At 45.5% G+C, this 16,097-nt stretch overlaps 1 protein-coding gene across 1 annotated transcript in view; it reads right to left on the minus strand.

The window, feature by feature from the left end:
• Nucleotides 1-16,097, minus strand: part of LOC147728111 (calcium uniporter regulatory subunit MCUb, mitochondrial-like) — a 517,836-nt gene that overhangs the window by 233,645 nt on the left and 268,094 nt on the right. The window contains exon 3 of the mRNA XM_086961999.1: nt 13,396-13,566. Coding sequence (XP_086818125.1) covers nt 13,396-13,566 — 171 coding nt within the window. The remainder of the gene's footprint in view (nt 1-13,395; nt 13,567-16,097) is intronic.

Consider the following 16,097-nt stretch of genomic DNA (forward strand, 5'->3'; position numbering starts at 1 on the left):
CCACACACATAGCGAGCCCCACACACACACACACACACACACACACAGCGAGCCCCACACACACACAGCGAGCCACACACACTCACACACACACAGCGAGCCACACACACACACACAGCGAGCCACACACACACACACAGCGAGCCACACACAGAGCGAGCCACACACACAGAGCGCCCGACACACACACAGAGCCACACACACAGAGCCACTAACACAGAGCCACTAACACAGAGCCACCCACACAAAGCCACCCACACAAAGCCACCCACACAAAGCCACCCACACAAAGCCACCCACACAAAGCCACCCACCCACGCACGCACAGAGCCACCCTGACACAGACCCACCTACACCACAGAGCCACACACACACAGAGCCACACACATTCAGAGCCACACACATTCAGAGCCACACACACACAGAGCCACACACACACAGAGCCACACACACACAGAGCCACACACACTATACAGATAGCAAAAAGCGCGCAAGGGGCACCAATTAGGTAGCCATGGAAGAGTCAGCGTCAGGTCAGATTGCAGGGTAAAGGAGGGAGGGACGGGGTTGGTGGGAGGAGGACGTCCAGGGGAAGGAATGTAGAGATAAGGATATACAAGGAGGTATCAGTGCGGGTGAGGAATGACCAGTGAGTGCCATTCCAAAAGAGCCGGATGCCTGGAATGCGGGGGGGGGGGGGGGGGGGGGGAAAGACAACAAGAGGCATTGGAAGCTATGAGGCGCAATGGGCGAATAGGATAGCAGACCTCTGCCCCCACTCCTCCCATCGGCCGGTAGAACATAGTAAAGAAAAGTTAAGGGCCGTAGGATTGTTTACAGGAAGCGTGTGGGGCTGAACTTATGACAATGGCACCTTAATGTGCACACGGGGGCGGCGGGACACAGCTAGGCAAGAAACCTGAGTGCAATAGCCAGTGGAGAGAGGGCTGGAAGGTAAAATTCCAGCCAATGGGAAGGAGAGAATGAAAACAAGAAAGAAGCTTAAAAAAAACGGCCCTGAAACTGGAAAAGACGGGGTTTGAACCGAGTGACGCCCCTCTCCTCCAATGGCTGGTCTTCGTTTAGGAAGTCAGCCAATGGAGAAGAGGGGCGGGTTCAAGCCCCCTACTAAGAAACATAAAATCTCGGAGCTCCGCCCACACTGCTACGCAGTGTGACGCAGTCCACGACCTGAAAAGCATTGGCAAATTAAAATACTGGTCCTTAATCCCTGGCACTGAAGTGCACTTCTTTTTAGGTGGATGTACACATGTGAGCATATGAAATGCCATCTCTCACAGTGCAGGAGAACAAATGCCTGAAGCGGGATGACCCACTGCCTCATTTTGTGTGCTGTGGTGTGTTGTGGGCAGAAGCAAAATGTGAACAAAAGCTGCAAAGACCAATGGAAGAAGAGGACTGGCCCACATACCCTTCACATAAAGACTATGTCTTCAGTGTTTGGGAGAGCTTGTGGGGAAGGGGGAGGTGGCCCAAGGGCTAGAGCTGCTGACCCTGGAACTTAGGAACCAGGGGTTCAGCTTCCCTTGGTGTAGCAAGTACAGTGGCAGTAGGACCCAGAATCCGGAGGGGCCCACGGTCCCTGATTTTTGCTCTATTTAGCATTTTAAAGAGCTGCCTGGTGGCAAATTCCTTCCATGCACTGTGGCCCCTGACGCACTGGCTACTCCATTGTGGGCAACCATATTGGAATCACAACCTGTGATTCTGGTCAAATCACTTAACTTCCCAGTGCCTACAAATATGTGCAATGTCTGGTTTGCATGTTAAGCGCCTGGTTGTCATGTAAAGTGTTCTAATGCCCTTGGGAACCAAGTTCATGTTACACAAAACAGCAAAAATAAATAAATGAAGCTCCATCAGGTGGGCCGCTCCCTTTCTGTGGGCTCCCTTCATTCGCCTCTCTCTCTTTCCCGCCACGGCCATAAAATTAACTGCCTGGAAATGCGCTGTAATTGCCCAGCTGCTGCAGTGAAAGCTGTTTGCCAGGCCTTTATGGGCAGGAAGGAGCTAAAGAGGAGAGAAGAGAAGAAATGAAAGGAAGACTGGGGAGAGAGAAGGGGTGAGGAGGGATGAACTGTGAGATGGGGAGAAACGGGCACCAAATGAGTGAGGAGCAGCGGAAGAGGAAGAAGCAAGAGGACAGAGATAAACGAGTGACAGCAGATGCAAGAATGAACAGCAGAAGAGGAGATGGGGGCCGAAATAGGGGACGCGAAAACTAAAGGAGGAAAGCAAGAGAGAAGAAAGTGCAAGGGTACAGTTAGAGGAGATGAGAGAAAGACGTAGGAGATAAGAAAGAGGGTGCAATAAAGAAGACAGGGCGAGGTAAACTTTAAGGAAGAGCAGCAGGCTAGTGGAAAGAAAGAGGGCGGGAGGAGAAAGGACACGGGAGAGGAGAGAAACATAGCGTTTGGCAGAGGACGCAAGCATCAAATAAGCGAAAGAGTTATGTGGCACGAGGGCCGTGGGGAAAGGGACAGAAGGCGCCCATAGAGGGCACATCAGACAATCCAGGCAGAACAAGTTTCACTTGTGTGTGAGAGCACAGTTTCAACTTAAAAAAAAGGGGGGAAGTCCCTATTTTCCAAGCATGGAGGTACAGTAATAATACAACCCTTAGTAAACATTCAAGCCCATAAGTACAAAAAACCACAATGTTGTCAAACACCCTCAATTGAATGAGATAATCAAGAAACAATATCCGATAGTAGTAAAAAGACTGCATAGAGACAGAAACAGAACCCCAGCGCTAAATAATAGAAGGCGTTGTGTCGATAGGAAGAATTGTACTACCCAGAGATAGTAATACTTTTGAACAACTTAACGGATACTGTTCGGACGTAGTAGAACAGTAAACAGGTTTGCGGGCTAACAGAATATAGCTTTTAGATCGCGGCTACAAGAAGAGTGGGCACAAGCCTAAGATCTTTTTAATAGCTAGATCCATGTAGAAATATGCATTTACCTTATAGTTTAGTGATGAGGTTAACTACTCAAAATAGTTAGCGTGAGCATTTCCTGCCAGTAAAAGTGGGTATTTATAAATTAAAAACGGATGATCCGTTTTATAATAGATTGTTAAATGTGGCTACTATGAGACCAAGCTGATAGCACTAAGGATCTAAAAGCACAGTTTTAAAATATGAACCCTTAATGATCAATAGCTTAAACAAGCAAATGCATTACTAACTCTAGCAAGAGTAGAACTATAACGCTGCACATTATTAATTATATATTATAGAGCCGGACAATTTAAAAACTCTGGATCTAACATGACGTATCCCAGGAGGACGCGACAATATACAAGAGCGCAATTTAAATAACGCCATTGTCATGAGCATCAAGTTACAAGTTGCTATTATCGTCTTCCCCACACACAAGAGTGAGTGAGATTCATCTGTCCCCCTTTGTTAGCGACCTAGCTTCACGAATGTATATGAATAAAGAGTAAAATTCTCTCTTTCTTTGTTTAAAAGCTTCAACCCTGCATCAGTAAATAACGGTGGCTCCCTCAACTCTTTTAAATAAGAATATATTCGCTACACATTGAAAGGTAATAATGGTCCACCTCTTTAAATTTTATATAAAAAAAGGGTAAAGGGGCCTAATGATGTACTAACACGTGATACCATTTACTCCTTAGAAACGGTCTGTGCACTAAGTAGAAGCACTTGGCTCTTGTTCTTATGAAGTTGATATTACATTAAAGAAGATTACCTCAAATTGATTAAAGAGGAGGATAATTAATTCCTTGAACTAGCAAGGTATGCAAGTACGATATTTTACGGGTACCTCACTGTGCAATCATCAGGCACTTTCAATCTAGTTTGCTTCTAGTGATAATAATCCTTCCCTTAATGAATCAACCCCAAAAAACCACATGTTTCGATAAAACAATAACAGTGCCCCAAATGTCCACTTTCTGTTGTATAAAGAACCTTGGTGCCTTAACTGCAAATTTTGTTAATAATGTTTAAAAGTGACAAAAAAAGAAAAACACTGAATGTATCTAACTGTATGTTTCTTTTTAACCAGATCTTTGTCCTGATGAAGGTGCTATAATAAAACCGAAACGCTGCGTCAACAACTTCCAAAAAGTTTTTTAACTGTTCATGTGAATTTGACACATTTTTAATACTGTATTTTAAGGCACTCAAACTGTGGATGAATGTATTGTTTAATATTGAATAAATTGTACAAATATTTTTTACTACTATCGGATATTGTTTCTTGATTATATCATTCAATTGAGAGTGTTTGACAACATTGAGGTTTTTTGTAATTATGGGCTTGAATGTTTACTAAGGGTTGTATTATTACTGTACCTCCATGTTTGGAAAATAGGGACTTCCCCCCCCCCTTTTTTTACACTGTTACTGCTCATTGTCCCTGATTGGATGTGTAAGGAGACCTCCCTTATTTCTTTTACAGTTTCAACTTAGTCATTCCTGCTGCGTCGTTGACTTCTTTAACCGAGCCTCTCACCTAAAAGTCTTTTTTTCTGTGAAAGCGCACGCACATACAAGCAAACTTGAAAACAAACACCACGTCCACCTGCCCGCGCGCTACAGCAGTCACCTTTGCACACAGGTATCCGAGAGAGCCCTATTTGGCCAGGGTCTCGTGGCAGATAGGAGGGGGTGGGGGGGGGGGGGGGGGGGGGATTGGGGAAGCAACCGTAGACGCTTGTATTTTTGGGCATGAATGATAAAGCTGAAATAAAGGATACTGCCCTCCAATCTAGTTTGTGTACCTCTCTGGACTTCTAAGAGGACATGCTTCCACACACCTTCACACGCATGCAAACCCTCCCTACACACAAACCACAAGCTTGCACAAGTTAGGAACTACCAGAGACAAATACCTGCGCAAACTTCTAAATACCTTTTCATCACTGCGCACAACTCCATATATATAGACCCAGGGCGAGGGATGACCAGTGAATGCCATTCGAAAAGAGCCGGATGCCTGGAATGCGGGGGGGACAACAGGAGGCATTGGAAGCTATGAGGCACAATGGGCGAATAGGATAGCAGACCTCTGCCCCCACTCCTCACATCGGCAGGTAGAGCATAGTAAAGAAAAGTTAAGGGCCGTAGGATTGTTTACAGGAAGCGTGTGGGGCTGAACTTATGACAATGGCACCTTAATGTGTACACGAGGGCGGCGGGACACAGCTCGGCAAGAAACGGAGCGCAATAGCCGGTGGAGAGAGGGAAGGGAAGCGTGGCGCACCGCAGACGGCCTCAACGCTTTGTTGCTCCACTGGGGTCTCGCCCCGGACACAAGCGAGGATTGGCGCCCAGGGGTGAAGGGTAGTCGGGTCGTATACGGGGGATGATGGATGACTGTTGAAATGGGGGCGTCTGTTGTACAAAGGGGAGTTGGGCGGAGGAGGGGGCCACAATAAAATGGTTTTGAAGGAAGTTTTGATTAGAATGACACAGAAGGGAACAGACGCACAACGAGTGGTGACAGAAAGCACAAGAGAACAGACGCACAACGAGGGGGGGGCGGAAAGCACGAGGGAACAGACGCACAACAAGGGAACAGACGGCAAAAAACTTACCTGCACAACGCCATGACACCACCATCTTTCTCCGAGGCAGAAATGCCTCGGAGATAGCACCGTAATTTTTTGCTTCGGGGCGTGGCTTTCTTTCTCTCCTCTTCCCATTGGCTTGAAGGTAAAATTCCAGCCAATGGGAAGAGGAGAGAAAGTAAATAGAAAGAAGTTTAAAAAAACGCCCCCGAATCCGAAAAAGACGGGGCCTGAACCGAGTGATGCCCCTCTCCTCCAATGGCTGGCCTCCGTTTAGAAAGCCAGCCAATGGAGAAGAGGGGCAAGTTCCAAGCCCCCTCTAAGAAACATTAAAACTTCGGAGCTCTGCCCACTGCTTACGCAGTGCGACGGAGTCCTCGACCTAAAAAGCTTGCTGGTGCAGATGTCCCAGGGTGTTTTCATACCACTTAATGGACATCGGCAGTTCAACGCCTCGAAAAACGAACTGGATAAACATTTTTTACAGTGGTTAGGGTTTTCAGCTCGTTTTCCATGCCACCGTGTGATATCAGCTCCTCACTGGGAGACCCTGTGATCGGAGCCATTATTGTAAGTCACACGTGGCACCGTGTGAGTTGGCAGGAATGCTGACCTCACTTTAAAGAAACAAAACAGTTGGCGTGCTCTCCATCTGAGAATACGATCGTCACAGAAAATGGAGCCAACGATCGCAAAAGGGGAAAAAAACTGTTCCTCTGATGTATGAAGCAAAAGGAGGAGGGAATTGGAGAGTGGGTGAGGCCAAATGGGGAACACTGCATGGGAGAAAGCTCAAACTGAGGGGCAGGAGCAGAAATACATATGGAGAGAAGAACACAGCATTTTGGGGGGGGAGAAGTGCACGAGGGAGCAATAAGCACATTAAAGTGACTGCAAAATGGGAAGTCTGGGAGAAGCACACATGAAGAAATGTACGCAGAGCATGTGGAGTCAGGGAGATAACCACACGAGACAGGGAGCACACCAAAGTGGGAGCAATATGGGCAGCGTGGGAGAAGTACAGAAAGCTAAGAACAACACGGAGCACAAGGGAACATGCAGAAAAAGTATACAAGAGGGAAGCCTGGGACAGGGAAGGCAAGAGCTGGAAAATACATGCACTCTCATGGAGTGCTTACTCAAAAAGAAAAAAAAGTGCTCTAAAAGTGAGCATTGGGAGGATAGAAGCCAACCAATCAGAGAGATACGACAGGCAGTGCTGGAAAGTGGAGAGCAATCGCAACGGATGTCTGTTATAGAAGCCATTTCTGGGCCAGATCTGGGAACCAGCTAGCTCTCGGAAATACGCTGAATTTTCTTTGTGTCATTTTTCTGCACAGAGGCACAATCCAGCAGCATCGACACATTGTATTCCATGCGTTACAGCAACCTAAAGGCCACAAGGAGGATTTCTTATTTTCACTTCCAGCCGGGCACAAAGGACTGATTTAAATGGTTACCAGCCCTTTTGTTTAAGTATCATCCTGTCTGGGAGCCTTCTGGTCTTACACCTAGACTTCAATGCAATGGAAGGAAACAAAGGCACAAAGCTTATCACTTCACAGGTAATTTAGAGAAACTATGACTTTAAGGCAGGTTTTCGGCTTTGTTCAACCCCCCTCCCTCCCCCACGTAGGAGATGCAGATTCACTGTAAGAATGCAATATTTATCTTTGTGTATGAGTAATTACAGTAAGAATCATTTAAATTGCACCTACTAATTGATTTTGTATTTACTGTCAATACTTGTACGCATTATATGTATAGAGTAAACGGTTGGGACAAACACAATGCCAGGATATAAAATATGACACAGTATTGAGGTTGTCTGTTCTAACAAGAATGTATTAATTCACAGAGATGCCCTTCATTGTAATCTTAGAATAGCAAAAGATTGGGAAAAATCTTAATGATCTAAACCCTTCACTTACAATTTTCATGAAGCTTCTTGACACAATAGATCACTGTGCCAAATACGGACTACTGCTGCTAAAGAGGGTCTTTTTGGTGGGGGGAGTTTTATATAGCGCAAACTAAACCCGGAGGTATCAGACCGCTTTACAAGAGCACCAGTTGCGTTACAGATGGACACAAGCATTTTGATTTGGACACACATCAAAATATAATGGAATTGTTAAAGAACTCGGCAAATTAATGACTTGTTTGGACTCCATACCTTCCTCTGCCACACCTTGATGCACAATTTATGAGTTTCCAGAGTACATTTTTTCCAATTCTAGCACCGAGTGCAGAGTTTATGCTCCAAGTGAAGGGCAAACATAAGATGGACAGGCTTGAACAAGGGAGTCATCAAATAAGAAGCAGTCACATGAGAGTGACACTAAAGTCAACCAATGGGTGAGCTTTAAGCCTACTCCAAGTTTTTGGTAATCCCACAAAACATATTTTGCAACCATACAGCTTAGCGCTGTTAATAGGCTCTACCAAAAAAGAAAAGAGGAAAACATAATGGCTCAGCTAAACATTCCGTGATGATTAGAGGAGCGTGCATAGTGTACATAATGTGTAAAGACTGGAGATCAACCAAGAAGTGAAATTATTGTGGAAATCAGACAGAAAAGCACCTGTAAAGTAAAATATGTACTGAGTTTCCCTTCGGGAGATAAATTAATAAATATCACATGGCACTGATTAATTAGAACATAAAACAGACAAAATATATGAACTATTTGACATACAAAGATATATAATTGAATTTCCGAATCAATTATCAGAAACTAAGTAGGAAAGGTAAATTTATACCAACAGATTTCAAGTTTACCAACTGTACACATACATTTTATCTGTGTATACACAGCCATGATACACAATTATCATGACTTAGCATCACTGCAATGGTGTGGGCTGTAGTTTATATTATACTTATGGTTCGATAAGGCCGTCATTATGACTGGCGACTTAATTTCAGACGTTACTGGCCCCTATGGAATTATGAGATCTGCAGAAACACTGCAGTTTTCCTGTAGATTTCGGCTGTTAAAAGCACCTGAAATATCTGCATGAAAAGTCCAGCTCAAAAGTATTAATTACTGGGGAAAATGGACACAGAATTACTGACTACCGAAATATTTGTCAATTTCTTAATAGATCCTCATGGTCCAACTCGTAATGGGCCAAATTTACTCTACCCCTGGAGTTACCAGTACCCTTGGCATCAGTAAATCCAGAGGTGGGGAAAATCCACCCATTTATCGGGCCACTCATAATGAGAGCCCTTATAGCTATTGTGAAGCCTAAGAGTAAAACTAATTAGACTATCAGAAACTAGCTATCTTTATTAAAGAAAACAATGCCGTTCCCAACCCTGATTAAGTCTCTAGTCAACTGTTTGTAACTTAGCTACTCATTTAGCATCCTGTTATCTGTGTCTCATTATCGGTTATTAAAACAACCAGAGGCTAAATGAATAACGTATAATTGAGGTTTAGCCCCTTGTATGCTGATGACGGAACCGCTCCGTCATCAGCTCCGGTGGCGCTGTGCTGATGACGGAGCGATTCTGTCATGGCCCGGCCGCCGCTCATGCTCGGCGCGAATTAGGCGCCTGCGCTGAGCGTTCTATTGAGCGGGCGGGGCCATGACGGAACCGCTCCGTCACAAGCACAGCGCAACCGACGCTGGTGACGGAGCGGTTCCGTCACCAGCATGCGCCCGCCGCTCTTCCGCCTCGCCTCCTTAGCACTGCGGCGGAATAGCCGCCGCAGTGGAGGGGTTAATGTCTCCATTCACCTTTCAAGACGGGTATACTATCACTAACTTACTGCCTCCTTTTTTCTGGCCCTACAGATAGAATCAAAAGGCCACCTTAGAAAAGGGGCTATAGTTGAGTTCTGTCTTAATCCTATCACTCCAGCATTACTCACAGCAAGCAGGTTTTCTAAGTAGTGTAAAGACAGGATTGGATAAAGGAAATAAATAGCAGGAAGTATGAGAGAGGAAAAGAGTTAATTATTCAGTCTATGAAATTTGTGCATGATCTTCAGCATCACACAAATAAAAAGATTGCCCTTACTACTGTATGTTTACCGCAAGCACTAAATGAATTTGCTGGGTATTAATGCGAGGGTGGAAAATTAATTCTCCACTACCTGGTTAAAGAAAGTGAAGGATGAACAGGCAGTTCACATGTTCATCTTACCATTTTAGCCGGTGATCCATTTGACTGTTGGGGCCCAAGGACCACCTTGAAAGCCCCTTTAGTAACTTTGCATACATTACTCAAGATCAGGCCAAAAACCTCTGATCTATTAGGGCAGAAAGATGGCAAAGAAATCAATTGCCTGGGCCTCCCAAGAACATCCTTCAGCAGTGATCGGCAGAAGCGGAGCCTACCACCACATCACTGCTGACTTTTGTGTAATAGGCAATAGAGTGAATTGCTACCAGGTGGTATAGAGAGGACAAAGGTTTCTGTACAATCAAGGTGGTCAGGGTTCCAGGTATTCTAAGCTATGCATAATCCATATGTCAAATGTCCTTCCTGTTTTTCAGTCTGTAGCGGCCTCTTTGAACTTTACTGTCAACAATCTCCACGACCCCTTTGAAATTTACTGTCAACAATCTCCACACAATGCACTCTCTGCACATCACAGAATGCTGCCCATTCTGCATACAGCATGCCCTTGCTGGATTTGTATACACTAAACACTGTACATTGGGACAATGATGTATCCCCTTACGCTGCCCTAGGTGTACTGTGGGCGGATTATTCCGCGTTTGTTACATTACATAAAACGACTGGCATACATTCAGCGAACCTTCTTTTACAATTTCTTGAGAGTTGATTAGAGAAATGATGCAAACATTTTTGTTATGTTCACTCGCAAACTTTGGTAAATATATGTGGCACCCTAATGCCATTAACCACCATCACTCTTGTTTGCGCTGATCGCTCTAAAAAGAATGTGTGGGAGGGTAGCAGGATGCCAGGTAGGGATGTTTTGTATCTGGGGAAGGTTGAGCGGAATGTTATTTTGCAGAGCAGGGAGACATAGAGGAAACGGGTAAGAGAAGGGTATTGCAGAGGATAGATGGCGAGGGTGTCAGGGTGCCAAGTATTAGTTTTTTGTTAATATTTGGCTGAGGAAGGGATGGGTAATGTTAAGGGTAATGTTAAGGGTCATGGGTGGGGTGCTTCAAAGATACAAGAGATATTATATATATCTGAGAGCAGCGGCATCTAATGCCAAGTGTGGTGGGCTTGCTAGAAAACGACTAGGTTTTGCATTTCTCCCCATGGCTCATTGATCCTTGCACTGCCCATCTCAGCTTGGCAAAGGAATGTGTAGGAGAGCCATGCATATCATAACATTGTACACGGGCAACTGTGAAAAAAAGAGATGTTTTCAACTTTGGGGTCTGAGTGGCATTACAGACAACTTGAGCTTTCATATCACTCAGAACCCCTCAAGGATCAACACCCCTGTTATTCACAGTTATCCAGATATAATTCAACAAACCTTTAGGGGACTTGAGTAGCTATCCTCATAGACTAGACTCAACTTGTTACCAACTCATTCAACCAGATCATAGTTTATGGCAGGACAGAAAACTGGGTCTAGTGATTAACAAATTCTGCTATGCACCTGCTAACATGCTCAAAACTGTAGGCAAGCTATATCCCCCACATCAGGTCCTTTCATTGGCCAAGTTGGCTCAAATGACAAGGCAAACGATGGGTGAGATTGTCGGGTATGTTTAGAAAAGGGGGAGCCAAGGACTGGAAGAACCGAAGTCGCCATAACTGCCTAACCCTACACCCATTATCTTAGTCCAAAACATGGAGATAGTCCCTAAACAAGAAAAATAAAGGGCCAAAGGTAGACCACTGAGGACATTTACACCCGAGGCATTCATGATGCAGAACATATCCTAGTCAAACTGAGTATAGATGTATCAAAGACGAGCATAGAAAAACCAACAAAAAAGGCTGCCACGCAAATACTTCTGAAAGGCATTTTGTGGAGAAACATCGCCAATCTTACAAAATGTGTTCAAATTCATCTTTGAAACTTGCAGAAAGCAAACTATTAATTTATAATATATATTTTCATGTAACCATGTCGGGATTCTCTGCAAATTAACTAGCAAACCCTCGGAATATTCGCTCTGGAGGAAGTTGTGTGCAGGCAGAATATTGTCTGGTACCGAAGTTATAAAGATTTTCATCATTCATGGAAGATCCAAACCAGGAAATAAACTAGTAGCCAAATTTTCATCACTACGAAAATTGGAAGACGCTCAGGAATAAATAATAGGTGAAAGACAGCCAGGAGATCCTCGGCCCTTCTGACTCATGTGATGGGTACCAAAAGGCAGTCTTCCAAAACAGTAAACAAACGCAAGGCGGCAAAGTTTGAAGGGCCTGAACAAAAAACAAAGTTAAAGTACAATTTGAGTAGGATCATTTTTCACTAGAGGACATATACAGATGTCCATCCCCATGGCCTCAGAAATAACTCAGTGGGCCTGTTCTCATAAACAGGCCTGGCTGAAAAAGCCAAAACTAGTCCAAGTTGAATGTTAGTGAACTATATAGAACGGTTGCCCAGGTACGTAAAAATATTTTTTGTAAAAGTATCTTTATTAATCCATGTTTGGCACGTAGAACATTGCTACTGATATTGCAACATAACAAAGATATAATCGGCATAAACAGTCATTGATCGTTGTCTCACAGAGAGAGCTCTATGAATCCCTTATGCAACTTAAAAATAAAAATTTTAAAAACAGCATCCGCTCCCCCTCGCCCTTATCCAATGGCTTCTTCTTCCGAAACAGCCAAGAAGTGAGTCAATACTGCAAATCTTGCTTGTGTGCCCCACTTTTGAGCTTACTGTTGTGTGCGGACTGCATGGAAGGTGTTAGGAGGATTTCATGAGAGCATTAATGATCTCTGGCATTTCGAAGGGCAGCTGTAAACACATGAGCAGCAGGTCTAAACCCCTAAAGCAGACTCTGAGCTGGTACTATTACCATTGATAGATGTGCCCAAAGTTCCTTGGGGTAATTTGACATTTGGAGAATTTAAGAAACATTTGCCCACTTCCATGACATCAAGGATATTGGATTTTGCAGTAACAGAACATACGGTAACGAGAAATAAACTGGTCTTGCTCCTGTAAAATGTATACCTCTTGCTCCTTGAGCCTGGGATTGTGCTAAAAAATGTAAGTAATCAAAATTAAAATAATAAAACTAGAGTCTGATTCTCTATAAACTTTCTTGCTATATACCCTATATACTAGCACCTTAAAGATATACACACACACATACACCTACCTATCTACCTAACAAAACTCCAAACGCAAGGAGCTCAAAGAGTTGCATTATAAGTAGTAGTATATAAATAAATATTAGGAAAGACGACTGGGAGAAGAGGTCATTGCATTCTTTTCGTTTCGTTCAAAAATAAAATTGATGAGTTACGTTTTGTAGAAAATTGTAAAAAGTCTACCCTCAAACTGAACCACGAGGATGAGACTCACCAATCTAGAGTCAAACTGAACCACGAGGATGAGACTCACCAATCTAGAGTCAAACTGAACCACGAGGATGAGACTCACCAATCTACTGTCAAAAATTCAACATAAGAAACTTAATTACAAATTATATATCAATTATTACCAATCCTGAACTTCCTCAGGGTATCAGAGAACACACCTGTGCTGCCCCAAAACCCTCACGGACACTTTAAAGACATGGTTAATAGTGCAGCAAAGTGACCATTAGCATCACCAAAGAATATTCGTTTTAGGAGAAAACTGTAGGTTGGAGCTTATTAATGGGTGAAAAAGATAGACTGATACCTGTTGAAAGGATGGATGCGGTGTCGATGCCTTTGTCCTCTCTCTGCATGTCCTGCAGGAAGTGGCCCACAGTCATAACCATCGGCTTCACAGTGAACTGGCAGAGCTCCTTCCGCGAGGGAAGCGGGACATTGATCACCGGAAGCCCATGTTTGTAATTAACTGTGACATCTAAAAAAAAAAAAATGAACATTGCTCAAATATAGTCTACATGCTGTATAATCTGCACACCTTACATAAATTAGTGAAATGCCTCCTTTCTTATGGGATCACAACCCTCCTCCCCTCTGTTGTATCAAAATAAGACAGGGTGTCTGGTGTGGAGCACCAAAAACCACTGATAACTAAACCAACAGTCGATGTTGATAACTGGTCAAGATCATGGGAGTGACTGGACTATAGACCACTCAATTTGTTGCGCAAAAGCAAGTGAAACTCGAACATAGCACGGTACAGGACTGAGGCCCAGGAAATGCTGTCTTTTCATGGAACACAAGCACTAGTTCTGTTATGTAATTCTGTAAAGCGCATAGCTGAACCAGCAACAGGGCTTCCCAGCGCTAGTCTAATGTGATAACGACTGAAAAATGGTGCAAACCATTTTGAGGGGAGAGAGGCTACACAGAAAAAAAGCCAGTTTGTCAATGGCTTCCTAAATTGCAAATGGTTCTGGGGGAGTTTGATGTGGATTGGAAGCTTGTTCCAGGGAGCAGGGACCTATGATCAGAAAGAAGACTCTCTTGACCCAGGGGACTGTGGCCAAATTCAAATTAGCAGAAGCGAAGGGCATAGTGGGTGGTACAGAAATACCAAATTGGCTAAAATAGGAGATCCCTGGTAATGCAAGCTCTTATGGGTAGTCCAAAAGGACTTGAAATGTACACGCCTATCCACTAGGAGCCAGTGCAATCTGCGAAGACGACTAAATTTAGGAAGGGAAAACAGCAACCTGGCTGCAGCGTTGTGCACCAGCTATTAAACACACAGCTGCACAAAGCTTCACACTACTCAAACAATAGAGGGTGTATCTGTAATGGAAAAGAGGGCCACATGCAGTTAAAGGCACTGTGTCACTAATCCTTTATGGGTTCTGGAGTAGCGTGCTAGTTGCCGAAAAAGCACTTCAACACCTTATCAGGGGTAGCAAGCGCTATATAAATGCAAACCAACCTTTTTAGGTCTCGGGACCTATAAGCTGCGCAAAGCGCAGCTGTCGGTCCGGAGAATTAATGTTTTTTAGTAGGGCTTCAGAACCCGCCTCCCTGCTCTGTCTCTCCACCATTGGCTGGCTTCCTAAATGGAGGCCAGCCATTGGAGGAGAGAGCCATCCCTCCAAAGAAGCCCCGTCTTTTTCGGATTTGGGGGCGTAAGTTTTGCTGTTCTTTAGACAGTGACGTCGTCCATCACTCAGCACAGCAAAACACGCCCCCAAATCCGAAAAATGCCGTAAGCTTTGTGGTCACCATTGTTGCCCAGCCGGCGCCGAGTAAGGTGATGCTGCCGCTTTCCACCAACACTAGAGCCGCTTCCTCTGCTCTGACGCGGACACGGGCAGTCAGGTAAGTTTTCTTTTTTTTAAAATGTATTTTTTAACCCCCCGCGCCAGTCCCGTCCCCCCGCGAGTCCCGTCCCCCTGCGCGGGTCTTGTCCCCCCTGCGAGTTGTAAGAAAAGTTCGCCCATTTAAGGCTTGTTCCCCTCGTCGCTCTGGTCTGTGCCCACCATCCCTAATATGTGTCCGGCATCTCTGATCTGTGCCCCCCGCGGCGCTGGACGTCTCAGCAGCGGAGGGGTCGTGCACCTCCACCGGCCTGCCGTGGCCCCCACTGCACGGGGCCCCAGGGCGTCACACCTGCCCAGGGCTGAGAGCGCGTGGACGGAGCCCAGAGCATCGCATCACTGCAGGGCTGGGACGAGTGCACTATTCTCAGGTGGTCACCACTGCACACGCGACCAAGGGGCTGCATTATTCCGACGTGATTGCTTGAACAAGGGACCAGGGCAGTGGTGCCTGTCGCAGGTGGACACTCTTGAACTTGAGCCGCGGTGCTGCGCAGCTCTGGAGTAGGCAGCGCAGCACGGATTCACTGGTGAACTGCCCTTATGGTGAAACTAGTGTACGAGAGTCGGGGTGCTGCGCCGATCTACAGTGGACACTCGTGCACCGGTGCCAGGGTACTAAAATGCTCCGTGGTGGGCATTAGTGGGCGGAGCCACATGCACTACTACTTTTGGGTGGACGCTAAAGCCACGAGTGAGGGGGCTGCACTGCTCTGGAGTTGACATTTGTGCACCGGGGTGCCGGACTGTTCTAGGGTGGATACTTGTGCACAGGAGCTAGAGTGATGGTTCGTGTGTGGTAGGAATTAGTGCACTGCATTACCTAACTTCAGTGCTCCGGACCAGGGTGCCGGACTGGTCGGGGGTAGATACGTGTGCACGGGGACCAGGGGGCTGACTGCTGTGCGGTGGGCATTATTGCACGGGGTCCAGGGCACCGAACTGCTGTGGACACTAGTGCAAGTGAGGCAGTGTCCTGTACCACTTCAGGACGAGCACCGGTGAGAGGGGCCAGGGGGTTGCTCCGCTCTGTGGGAGCACTAGTGCACGGGAACCTAGGAGCTGCACCATCCTGGTGGAACACTCGTGAACAGAAGACGGAGGTGTCAGTCTTCCATCGGCTCTGCAAGGATGAAGGTCCAGG

The sequence above is a fragment of the Lissotriton vulgaris genome, chromosome 3_1 (genome assembly GCF_964263255.1).
Source record: "Lissotriton vulgaris chromosome 3_1, aLisVul1.2, whole genome shotgun sequence".
Lineage (NCBI taxonomy): Eukaryota > Metazoa > Chordata > Amphibia > Caudata > Salamandridae > Lissotriton > Lissotriton vulgaris.